The sequence below is a fragment of the Oncorhynchus mykiss genome, chromosome 6, assembly GCF_057628025.1.
Source record: "Oncorhynchus mykiss isolate SJ-2025 chromosome 6, ASM5762802v1, whole genome shotgun sequence".
NCBI classification, from domain to species: Eukaryota; Metazoa; Chordata; class Actinopteri; order Salmoniformes; family Salmonidae; genus Oncorhynchus; species Oncorhynchus mykiss.
In genome coordinates, this window is record NC_143027.1 from 19584492 (window position 1) to 19596763 (window position 12272).

At 44.9% G+C, this 12272-nt stretch overlaps 1 protein-coding gene across 3 annotated transcripts in view; it reads left to right on the forward strand.

The window, feature by feature from the left end:
- Window positions 1-3446: 3446 nt before the first annotated feature.
- Window positions 3447-12272, forward strand: part of LOC110525413 (transient receptor potential cation channel subfamily M member 3) — a 184187-nt gene continuing 175361 nt past the window's right edge. For all 3 annotated transcript variants that reach the window (XM_036979555.2, XM_036979556.2, XM_090237172.1), the window contains exon 1: window positions 3447-4207. In XM_036979555.2, coding sequence (XP_036835450.1) covers window positions 4115-4207 — 93 coding nt within the window. In that variant the 5' untranslated portion in view covers window positions 3447-4114. The remainder of the gene's footprint in view (window positions 4208-12272) is intronic.

Consider the following 12272-nt stretch of genomic DNA (forward strand, 5'->3'; position numbering starts at 1 on the left):
TCTAGTTGTACTGGTGTAACCTGTGGGGAGTAATACTGTGTGTGTGGTGTCTAGTTGTACTGGTATAACCTGTGGGGAGTAATACTGTGTGTAATGGTGTAACCTGTGGGGAGTAATACTGTGTGTGTGGTGTCTAGTTGTACGTACTGGTGTAACCTGTGGGGAGTAATACTGTGTGTGTGGTGTCTAGTTGTACTGGTGTAACCTGTGGGGAGTAATACTGTGTGTGTGGTGTCTAGTTGTACTGGTGTAACCTGTGGGGAGTAATACTGTGTGTGTGGTGTCTAGTTGTACTGGTATAACCTGTGGGGAGTAATACTGTGTGCGTGGTGTCTAGTTGAACTGGTGTAACCTGTGGGGAGTAATACTGTGTGCGTGGTGTCTAGTTGTACTGGTGTAACCTGTGGGGAGTAATACTGTGTGTGTGGTGTCTAGTTGTACTGGTGTAACCTGTGGGGAGTAATACTGTGTGTGTGGTGTCTAGTTGTACGTACTGGTGTAACCTGTGGGGAGTAATACTGTGTGTGTGGTGTCTAGTTGTACTGGTGTAACCTGTGGGGAGTAATACTGTGTGTGTGGTGTCTAGTTGTACGTACTGGTGTAACCTGTGGGGAGTAATACTGTGTGTGTGGTGTCTAGTTGTACGTACTGGTGTAACCTGTGGGGAGTAATACTGTGTGCGTGGTGTCTAGTTGTACTGGTGAAACCTGTGGGGAGTAATACTGTGTGTGTGGTGTCTAGTTGTACGTACTGGTGTAACCTGTGGGGAGTAATACTGTGTGCGTGGTGTCTAGTTGTACTGGTGAAACCTGTGGGGAGTAATACTGTGTGCGTGGTGTCTAGTTGTACTGGTGTAACCTGTGGGGAGTAATACTGTGTGCGTGGTGTCTAGTTGTACTGGTGTAACCTGTGGGGAGTAATACTGTGTGTGTGGTGTCTAGTTGTACTGGTGAAACCTGTGGGGAGTAATACTGTGTGCGTGGTGTCTAGTTGTACTGGTGTAACCTGTGGGGAGTAATACTGTGTGTGTGGTGTCTAGTTGTACTGGTGTAACCTGTGGGGAGTAATACTGTGTGTGTGGTGTCTAGTTGTACTGGTGTAACCTGTGGGGAGTAATACTGTGTGTGTTTGCAGTAGTGTAGCGGTTAACCTGTGATTTTGTGGTGTGATGCGGGTTGCTCCGTGTGGGTGTGTGTCAGTCTGCATGCAGCCACGACCCCGGTGTGGGAGAGGCCGTCAGGGCTCAGTGCAGCAATCTTGCTCTCCAAATAGATTCCATCTTACCAGTCACCACGGTGACCACAGACACTACTCGCTGTTCTCCCATGAGCCCCGGGCATCCTACTGGGAACCAGTCACATGACGACGTACCTGTCGAAATGTAAATCACTGCACTGATAGTATTGACATATAGTAGGACTGGTGTTATTGCTATTGCTTATGCCACCCCTTTTGTTCTTAACTAAACTCCTTGCACAGTAATGACCTCGACTGATACATTAGTCATCAACTCTCTTCTACAGATCCCCCCCACGGTTTGAAGTGTATTTGTCACTGTTATACCACACACACACACACACACACACATACACACACACACACACACACACACACACACACACACACACACACACACACACACACACACACACACACACACACACACACACACACACACACACACACACACACACACACACACATACACACACACACACACACACACACACACACACACACAAACATACACACACACACACACACACACACACACACATACATACACACAATCATTGAATCACTGCTTATTGAATCTGTCTGTACCAGTCTGAACTTGTGAAGGCTGCTGCTGAGGGGATCCATCATTTGCATTAGCATGACATTTTTTATCAACGTTTTAATTATTGGGTACTAAGAGGTGTTTGCAGCTTTGTTTCAGCTTGTCCCTTTGGACAATATGTTGTTGTGGTTATGGGGTCCTTTCACTAGGGAGGGGCTAGAGTAACCCAGACAAAAAAAAACTGTCTGTCTTGAGCTTTCGCTAGCAAACTTGTATCGACTGGGTACAGCCCTCTAGCAAATTTGCAACATTATCGAACTGGGTCCAGCCATGTAGCGAATTTGCAACATTATCGAACTGGGTCCAGCTCTCTAGCGAATTTGCAACATTATCGAACTGGGTCCAGCCTGCTAGCGAATTTGCAATAATATCGAACTGGGTCCAGCCTGCTAGCGAATTTGCAACATTATCGAACTGGGTCCAGCCTGCTAGCGAATTTGCAACATTATCGAACTGGGTCCAGCCTGCTAGCGAACTTGCAACATAATCGACTGGGTCCAGCCTGCTAGCGAACTTGCAACATTGTTTCAACTGGACCCTCACAGTTTCCATCGCCGATGAGTTCAGGACAGACACAGCTCTAGTCGGGTCCTGTATGTCAGCCCCTTTCCAGGGGTCCGGACTTTTCTTTTTAGAAAGAAGGTCAATTTTTCAGCAAGACGCATCAATGAATTAGTGTAGTGTAGGTGTAATGACAATCGCAGAATGACATCACACTTTCTGGTGTTTTGTAACAGGTGTGTCCTTCCCTTCATCAATTGGCAGGTGCACAGTGCACTGTTTGGATTATTTTGGAGTGGACCAACATGTGCTGGTAGCACAATTTTGAAGTGATTTGTTTGACAATCAGATGAAAACATCTTGACTGGTTGTGTTCATGCCACATGTAAAGGTAATCCATGTTGCCTGTTAAAGCACGTCTTTGCTATTAGGCCCATCATTTTGTTTGTGCAGGTGCAAGAGTACGCACAAATAGGTGCGGGAATGTGTTGCTGTGAAAAAGTCCTGTGAAACAAAAATAGACCCCTGAATGTCACGGTATAATTTGCACTCCACACACACACACACACACACACACACACACACACACACACACACACACACACACACACACACACACACACACACACACACACACACACACACACACACACACACACACACACTGGAGAGAGTCAGTGGAAAGGGCAGAGAGAAAGAGAGGGAGGAGAAAGGGGGTGGGGATGGAGAAGAGGGACACTACAGAGAGTGAAATGGAGCAGAAGAAACATAGGTCTTTAGAGTATGGACATTTTTACTCAATATTTTTAAGTGTGTGTTTGCCTGCTTTAGCATTCTGATGGTTTTATCAATATGGATGAGGATGACATGTGCATTCGGTATTAAAAATATACTGATTTGAATGCCATATCAGTTACATTTCTCCATATTCATCTCCATTTCAAATGAAGGGGGCTATATCTGTGACACTCACTCCTCTCGTTGCATCTTTCTTACGCGCCATACCTCTCTCCATCTCTCCCCTCTTTCTCTCACTTGCTCGCTCGCTCTCTTCTCCTCTCTCATCTCCTGTCCTCTCTCTCCTCTTTTCGCCTTGTGTGCTCAGGCTCTCTCATTCTCTAATTTATTTATATCTTCTCTCTTTCAATCTGCCTTATCCATTCTCTTTATTTCTCCATTTCCCCCTCTTTCTTTCTTTCTTTCTCTCTCTCTCTCTCTCTCTCTCTCTCTCTCTCTCTCTCTCTCTCTCTCTCTCTCTCGCTCTCTCTCTCTCTCGTCTTGGAGACAGTGCTGTGCTGCTCCCTGTCACTCTGCTCAGTTGACGGGCTCTGCTCTGCTCTCCCGTGCTGTGCTGCTCTTCTCTCCTTTCCTCCTCTCCTTTTTGCTGCTCTCTTCTCTCTTCTTTCTCCATTTCCTTTTCTTTGTTTTTTACTCTGTTCTGGAACGTATGCTCCGGGTGGACTGGCAGACTGGGATACTGGGATACCGCAGGTGGAGAGAGGGCTGGATGCTCCAGGCGTTCAGAACTCGGCCATCGGACCCTGTGGATCTGTGGGGAGGGGAGGGAGGGGTGGGGGAGAGGGAGAGTGGAAGGATTGCACCCAGGTGAAGGAAGGGCTGAGCTGCCGGGGGACCAAAACAAAGGTGGTAGTCTGGTGTTAGGGGTCATGCTCTGCCGGGATCTGAGTTGTTCTATTTGGCCGGAGACTCTGCTGCTTTGCCCCCTCCAAAGGGCTCTTTTCTTGGAAAAGCCAGGCGGGAGGAGCGGGAACCATGAACCAGCAGCTGGATGCTGCGCGGCCAATCAACTGGACCATTAGGAAACTGTGCGCTGCAGCCTTCCTACCATCTGTACGCCTGCTCAAGGTATGGGTACCAGAGTGGTCTGGAGTGGGGAGGGAGGTGGAGGAAAGGTGTAGTAGGAGAGAGGGAGGTAGAGGAGATATGGGACAGTGAATGGAGAGAGGATTAGGAGCAGAGCAAGAAGAGGGGGAGGTTGATATTGATTTAAGGTGGGTAGTTGTTTTTGTTTTTTTGCTCCATTCGATATACAGGTAACTGCTGAAGCCACACAGGAATATCCTGGTCACAGATCTGTTTGTGCTGTCTTACCAATTCCTATTTGGTCATTGACAAGATGGGCCAAACAGATCTGGGACCAAGCTGACACAGGATGGGGTTGTGAGGAAGAAAGGCCAGCAGAGGATTATACTGTGACTGTTTGGTGAAGATATCTAAGCAGTTAGGTTCAGATGGTATTACAGCCAATCCACACCTTCCTGTTTTCTGTCTGACAAGTGTTTTATTCTGGATGTGACTTCCCTGAGGTTGTCCTTGTTGGGTGCAAGAGACCATACAGCCTTCTCTGGCATTGGGCTGTGTGCGTGCACTGAATGTGCACATGCGTGTGTCCACTGCATGAGGGGCAGTGAGAAAATGTACGAGGAAATGTATTGGTTGTCACAGGATATTTATAGACCTTGTTATAAGCTGGTTTTATTTATTGTCTGGTATACATTTATGACAGGTTGTTAATAACCAGGCATTTGATACACAACATATTACAGGTTGTTAATAACCAGGCATCTTGTCTTGGTTCTCCCCAGTCTTATTTTAATCGCGCAACATCAAAGTCTCAAACCAAGTGTCTCTATGATGTTAAACCAGTCAAGATGAATGTGTGTGTGTGTGTGTGTGTGTGTGTGAAGCATTTGCATGTGTATGGCTCAAATAGATGATATTGTAATCACTGATGGTTTCTGTGTGCATCAGTGTAAGGCATTGACAGAGAGAAGTGTGTGTGCGAGGTTTTCTAATCACTGATGGGGCTAGATTGTGGGTCTGAGCCATCTCAGGAGTTGTCACAATGGCAGTGTAAGTTCATACACGTTCTGTATGCCTCTGGTTCTGTGTGGGTGTCCCCATATGAGGCCCTTTGATGCTACAGCCAAACTCTTGGACCTCATATCTCTCCCCCACACAAGCACCTTCACCTTCTTTCAACATATTTTAGAACAAATAGGGAATTATTTAAGAAATTTGCAAGGGTGCCATTATACTTGGCCACGATGTCTATTCAGAAATCAGTGCTGTTGGGACTTTTCAGTGCTGAGAGATGGAGGTTGTAACTGCTGTTATGTTGTCCATGGAGGTTCTTTCTCAGTGGTTGTAGATGGCTTTTGGGATTCACTACTTGATACTCTTTGCTCATGATGAAACAATGGTTGGAGGTTGTGATTAGAAATATTGGTTGTGCTTCTTTGGAAGTCATTCACTAGAATACAGCTCTTCTGTATACTAGTGCTTAATGTAGATAAATAATTTGTAACTTCACATTCCCTCAGATACCAATAGTCCCATCATGTCACAGCCACAGTCACACCTCTAAATGTCACACTCACAATCCAACCTGCTGACACACCATGGCCAAGTGTTGATTGGTCGGCACAGTTAATCAAAAAGCCATTACCACTCTCACCATGTGTTGCTACGGTAACAGCCCACCATGTGCCCTTTCACAGCCTGGGAGAGTAGCAGAGTGGATGATGTGCATTAGGTAGGTGACACACAGATACAAACCGATCGATTAAAGATTGATCATCTGGGGGACATCAGGGGTTTTAACCTCACGGTGATGCTACTGGATCAACTGTAGGTCACCTGATCCTTTTAAAGGACAGCAGGTTACTTGGTGTGACATATTACATTCCCTGGTGTTGTTATTGACCTATCATGGTACGTCTTCTAACCCAATTGTTCTCTTTGTCAGCACCCTTGCCCACATGGATTTACAGATCATTCAGAATAAGGATGAATGTCTGCCAGGGTGGATGTGAACAGTGAAAATAAAGCGTTGGACACTCATGGAGCCAGCGTGCGATGGTAATTCAGTGAGTCTGTGCCATGATTCATTCCCGAGACATACTGGCAATGAATCAAGTTCTCTGGCAGGTGTTTTCAACAAGTAATTAAATCCCCCATTATAACAGAGTTTCCTCTCAACCTTCCAGATGACAAGCAATTGGTCAAGTGTCGGCCCCCAAGAGAATAATGTCTCCATTATGGAGGGAAATAAGTGTTTGCTGAATTGGTGACTGAAATGATATAGTCTAGAGAGGAAACACCCATTAGTGTAAGCTGCTGGACAGCCCTCACTTGAGCAATCACAATATTTTCATCTCACGCTTTTTGGCATATTCTTTGGCTTATCGTTACAGATGACTTTTTGCTGAAAGTAAAAGGTGTGACATACAAAAAGACAGTTGCCCTGAAACTGAATACCTGTCCCCTTCAATCTGCGGTTGCTATTATATTCTTCCTCTTTCTATATTTAAGATTTCAGCGCTTTCCTCTCCTCTTTGTATCCCTTCTTCCTCTGTCCCTCTTCTGGAAGAGGTTCTTTCTTGGCACCTTTCTCATCCTCTCTGTTTCCTCTCCCTCTGTAGGAGAGAGACTCAGATAGTGAGTGTGTTATTCATTACTGAATTGTCTTCATGCCCCCTGGAGTTGCACAAGAAGTGTGAAATGCTCTCCTTTTATTCAGTCACTGTCTCCCACTCTCCCCCTTCTCTGTCTCTCCTTTGGTTTGTCTCTCTCTCTCTCTCTCTCTCTCTCTCTCTCTCTCTCTCATCATGCTCCATGGGTATGAAGCCTTCCAATGCCAATTTTAATGCTCCATCTTATGCAAAGTGCATGGAAGGGAGAGACCGCCAAAGAATCCATTTGAGTATCACAGTAGCAGTTATGTAGCTACAGCTCCTAGGGTGAGGAAATGGAACTGCAGAATAGTCTTATACAACAGCTCCGGTGTCTATTTATCATTCTCATGTGCTATTTTTACACTGTTCATATACAAATGTACTTATATACTCAGTGTTATCTATAGGTGGCGCTCTTACTGAGTTGGTATTTGGAGTGGGTGGCCTCTACAGTTTAAGTTAACCTTAGACAGACTGATCAGTTCAGGGGAGAAAAGTGTCCAAGAAATAGACAATTTGTCAATTATTGTAAACAGTTGTGGAATAGCTGGTGAGAATTCTGCATTGTTGTTGATTTTGTTGTGGACTTGGTTGTAGTCTAAACCCAGCTAACAATTTCTGTTTACCCCAAACTCTCAGAATGTTTGCAGGGACGTTTTGAGAATGTTGTGCTATTATAAAGTTTTCTAAAAGTTCCCCCAAAAGTTTGACAGAGGTTCCCTCGGATGTTCCCATGACATGGCTATAATGTTTTCTCAATGAGCGTTTGATTAACATATTCTAAAAATGTCAAAAACAAACATTCTCCAAATGTTCTTAGAACCATTATGGCATGTACTTCTACTAATGTTTGTCATATAATATTACCCCGGGACATTTTTTTAAATATTCATGGGATCTTGTCAAGCTAGTTGGAAACCAAATTGGGACTCCATTGGAACGTAAAGTTGTAGGAACTTTCACTGTTTGCTGTGATTGTTTAATTCTTCAAAATTGCTGTCTCAGTTATGTTGGGTAACGTACAGTGCCTTCGGAAAGTATTCAGACCCCTTGACTTTTTCCACATTTTGTTACATTACAGCCTTTTTCTAAAATGGATAAAAAATAAAAAAAACTCAGCAATCTAAACACAATACCCCATAATGACAAAGCAAAAACAGGTTTTTAGAAATTTTTGCAAATGTATTAAATCTAAAAAACAGAAAACCTTATTTACATAAGTATTCAGACCCTTTGCTATAAGACTCAAATTTCAGCTCAGGTGCATCCTGTTTCCATTGATCATCCTTGAGATGTTTCTACAACTTGGTTGGAGTCCACCTGTGGTAAATTCTGTCAATATAAGGTCCAACAGTTGACAGTGCATGTCAGAGCAAAACCAATTCATGAGGTTGAAGGAATTGTCCGTAGAGCTCCGAGACAGGATTGTGTCGAGGCACAGATCTGGGGAAGGGCACCAAAACATTTCTGCAGCATTGAAGGTCCCCAAGAACACAGTGACCTCCATCATTCTTAAATGGAATAAGTTTGGAACCACCAAAACCCTTCCTAGAGCTGGCTGCCTGGCCAAACTGAGCAATTGGGGGAGAAGGGCCTTGGTCAGGGAGATGATCAAGAACCTAATGGTCAGTCTGACAGAGCTCCAGAGTTCCACTGTGGAGATGGGAGAACCTTTCAGAAGGACAACCGTCTCTACAGCACTCCACCAATCAGGCTTTTATTGTAGAGTGGCCAGATGGAAGCCACTCCTCAGTAAAAGGAACATGACAGCCCACTTGCCAAAAGGCACCTAAAGGACTCTCAGACCATGAGAAACAAGATTCTCTGGTCTGATGAAACAAAGATTGAACTCTTTGGCCTGAATGCCAAGCGTCACATCTGGAGGAAACCTGACACCATCCCTATGGTGAAGCATGGTGGTGGCAGCATCATGCTGTGGGAATGTCTTTCCGCGGTAGGGACTGGGAGACTAGTCAGGATCAAGACAAAGATGAACGGAGTAAAGTACAGAGGGATCATTGATGAAAACCTGCTCCAGAGCGCTCAAGACCTCAGACTGGGGCGAAGGTTCACCTTCCAACAGGACAATGACACTAAGCACACAGCCAAGACAACACAGGAGTGGCTTCGGGACAAGTCTCTGAATGTCCTTGAGTGGGTCAGCCAGAGCCTGGACTTGAACCCGATCGAACATCTCTGGAGAGATCTGAAAATAGCTTTGCAGCAATGTTCCCCATTCAACCTGACATAGCTTGAGAGGATCTGCAGAGAAGAATGGGAGAAACTCCCCAAATACAGGTGTGCCAAGCTTGTAGCATCAAACCCAAGAAGACTCAATGCTGTAATCGCTGCCAAAGGTGCTTCAAGAAAGTACTGAGTAAAGGGTCTGAATACTTATGCAAATGTGATATTTCCATTTTTAATTGTTTTAAATGAGCAAAAATGTCTAAAAACCTTTGTCGTTATGAGTTATTGTGTGTAGGTTGATGAGAAAAAGTAACAACACTTTCTGAATGCACTGTAGTTAAAAATAGAAAAATCACTTTGATATGTGTGTTAGGCCTTTTCGCTCTAGGCTTATCAGTAATCTGTATACTGCATTCATCAGGGTTGAATCAAATACATGAATAGGTTGGGCTGAAGCCTCTCCTGCAGATTTCTTGACTGCTGCACAGAACAAACGTTGTACTTCATTACCAACCCAGATGAATAATTTAGATTGTGAGAGGGATTGTTTCAATTGTTGTGGCTTTTGGAAAACTAGTGGTTATCACATTCAATTAGCCATGTTGCGTGATACTGACACGAGTCACAATGCATGTTATGTTCTCTCTGTTTGTGGTCCGAGAACACTCACAACAGTGTCATTTCTGAGTCAGAGCAATCTATTTGTAAAATTATTTGAGTGAAGGATGCTTTATCGCACTATGTGTGGTGCTCACATTTAACAATGCACAATTGTTCTGTTTTGGATGGAGGTTTAATTAACCACATTATATCTCACTATATCAGTCTTTCTCCTCGTCTCATTGGAGTAACCTATTCCTTCATCTCTTTCACTCACTCTCTCTCTTGCCTTGCTCTACACGTCCATGTTCTTATAACCTAAATAAGTAGGTGCAAATGAGAAATGTTATTTGAAAGTTAGTGAAGTGAGAGTCCTATAGGTGTGAACTTAGCTAGGGTATGTGAAGAGTGTTGTACAGAGGACATGTAATCATGGAAACCCTGAGGGAACGTCTCTGTCACGACTTCCGCCGAAGTCGGTCCCTCTCCTTGCTCGGGCGGCGTTCGGTGGTCGACGTCACCGTTTTTTTAGCCATCACAGATCCACTTTTAATTTTCCATTTGTTTTGTCTTTGTTTTCTACACACCTGGTTTCTATTCCTCAATTACATGTTCATTATTTAACCCTCTGTTTCCCACATGTTAGTGTGCGTGTTTATATATTGTTCATGTCGGTTCTTGTCGACTGGTTATTGTTTGCCGGGTTATGTATTTACGCCCGTTATTTTCGAGTGACCGGTATTTCTCCGCACCGTGAGGATTGTCTGTATACTGGTGCTGTCGTGGAATTAAATACCTTGTAGACTCATCTCTGCTCTCCTGCGCCTGATCCACCTCCTGACAGTCTCTAACTTTCGTGCACTTTGGTGTGTAAACACACTTCAGCCTACTCCAGGAGCCTTGGAAAGCTTTCACCTTCATGTCTAAATTAATCAAACGCTACACGCATGAAATTGCAATTAAGACATTATTTCACTAACTAGGCAAGCGAAGAACACAAGCTCGCAATTAAGACCTCAGTCGTTTGTTTTCACTCTCAGACGTTTATTTCCCGTTGGCATGGCTCCCACTAGGCATCTGAAATGAAAGGGCCCGTTCTCAGACAGTATTTGCTTTCAGATTTGAAACGCTTTCTGAGAAAACAAAGTAATAGTTGGAAATAAACAGTCTGAATAAGATGTCGTGCCACTTAAATAGGGGCCTACTGTAGCTGTGTTTTATCTCTATTTCCAGTGCTGTACATCACCTGTCTATCATGCTTCGAAAACTTCCAAAACAGAAGCACGGTAAAGATGCTTGCTATTGGGGCACTGAGGAGGGGCCTGGGTCCGATGCTTGGTGAACCATAATAACCCCAATGTGCACATGTTCAAATCCCACTCCTGTGCTCCTGGAAGAAAGTCATTTTCAAGCCCCTGCCCACGTTCCCTCTACACTCTTAGAAAAAAGGCTTCCAAAAGGGTTCTTTGGCTGTCCCCATAGGAGAACCCTTTTTGGTTCTAGGTAGAATCCTTTTTGGTTCCTTGTAAAACCCTCTGTGGAAAGGGTTCTACATTGAACCAAAAAGGGTTCTTCCAATGGTTATCCTATGGGGACAGTCAAATATCCTTTTTAGGTTCTAGATAGCAATTAGTTTTTCTAAAAGTGTACCAATCCACCCCCACTCCAACCCCTATCCCATTATCCATGACATCAGCAAATGTATGTCTCTCTGTTTGGACCTTGGAAACCCAGGACTGTCTCTCTGTGGGGACCTTGGACCCCCAGGACTGTCTCTCTGTGTGGACCTTGGACCCCCAGGACTGTCTCTCTGTGTGGACCTTTGACCCCCAGTACTGTCTCTCTGTGTGGACCTTTGACCCCCAGGACTGTCTCTCTGTGTGGACCTTTGACCCCAGGACTGTCTCTCTGTGTGGACCTTGGACCCCCAGGACTGTCTCTCTGTGTGGACCTTGGACCCCCAGGACTGTCTCCCTGTGTGGACCTTGGACCCCCAGGACTGTCTCTCTGCATGGACCTTTGATCCCCAGTACTTTGTCTCTGCTGCCGTCAGTCAGCGGGTGGGAAGTTATGGGTCTTTCTTGGGATGGAAGACTATTTGATCATGTATAAGGAGGAAGTAATGTATCTGCCTCCAGAGCTGTGCTTTATGGAATCTCAGTAGACAGTTCAACATGTAGTACGGTACCCTGCAGGGCAGTTAGAATACAATGTACTTGTGTTTGTTTTTGAATGTGTGGGTGTATTTGTGTTGTGTGTGGGTGTGTGTGGTGCCTGCGTGCATGTGGTACGTACATGCGTGAGTGTGTGTGGCCTGTGTGTGTGGTTCCAGAAGTCATCGCCCCTTGTCATGACTCTCTTATGCACCCTCTACACACACACACACACACACACACACACACACACACACACACACACACACACACACACACACACACACACACACACACACACACACACACACACACACACACACACACACACACACACACGCACGCACACACACACACGCCCTATTTCACACACCAGGGTTTCATACACACGCACACACCCTATACACACACCAGGGTTTCACACACCCTATGCACACATCAGGGTTTCACACACACACACACACACACACACACACACACACACACACACACACACACACACACACACACACA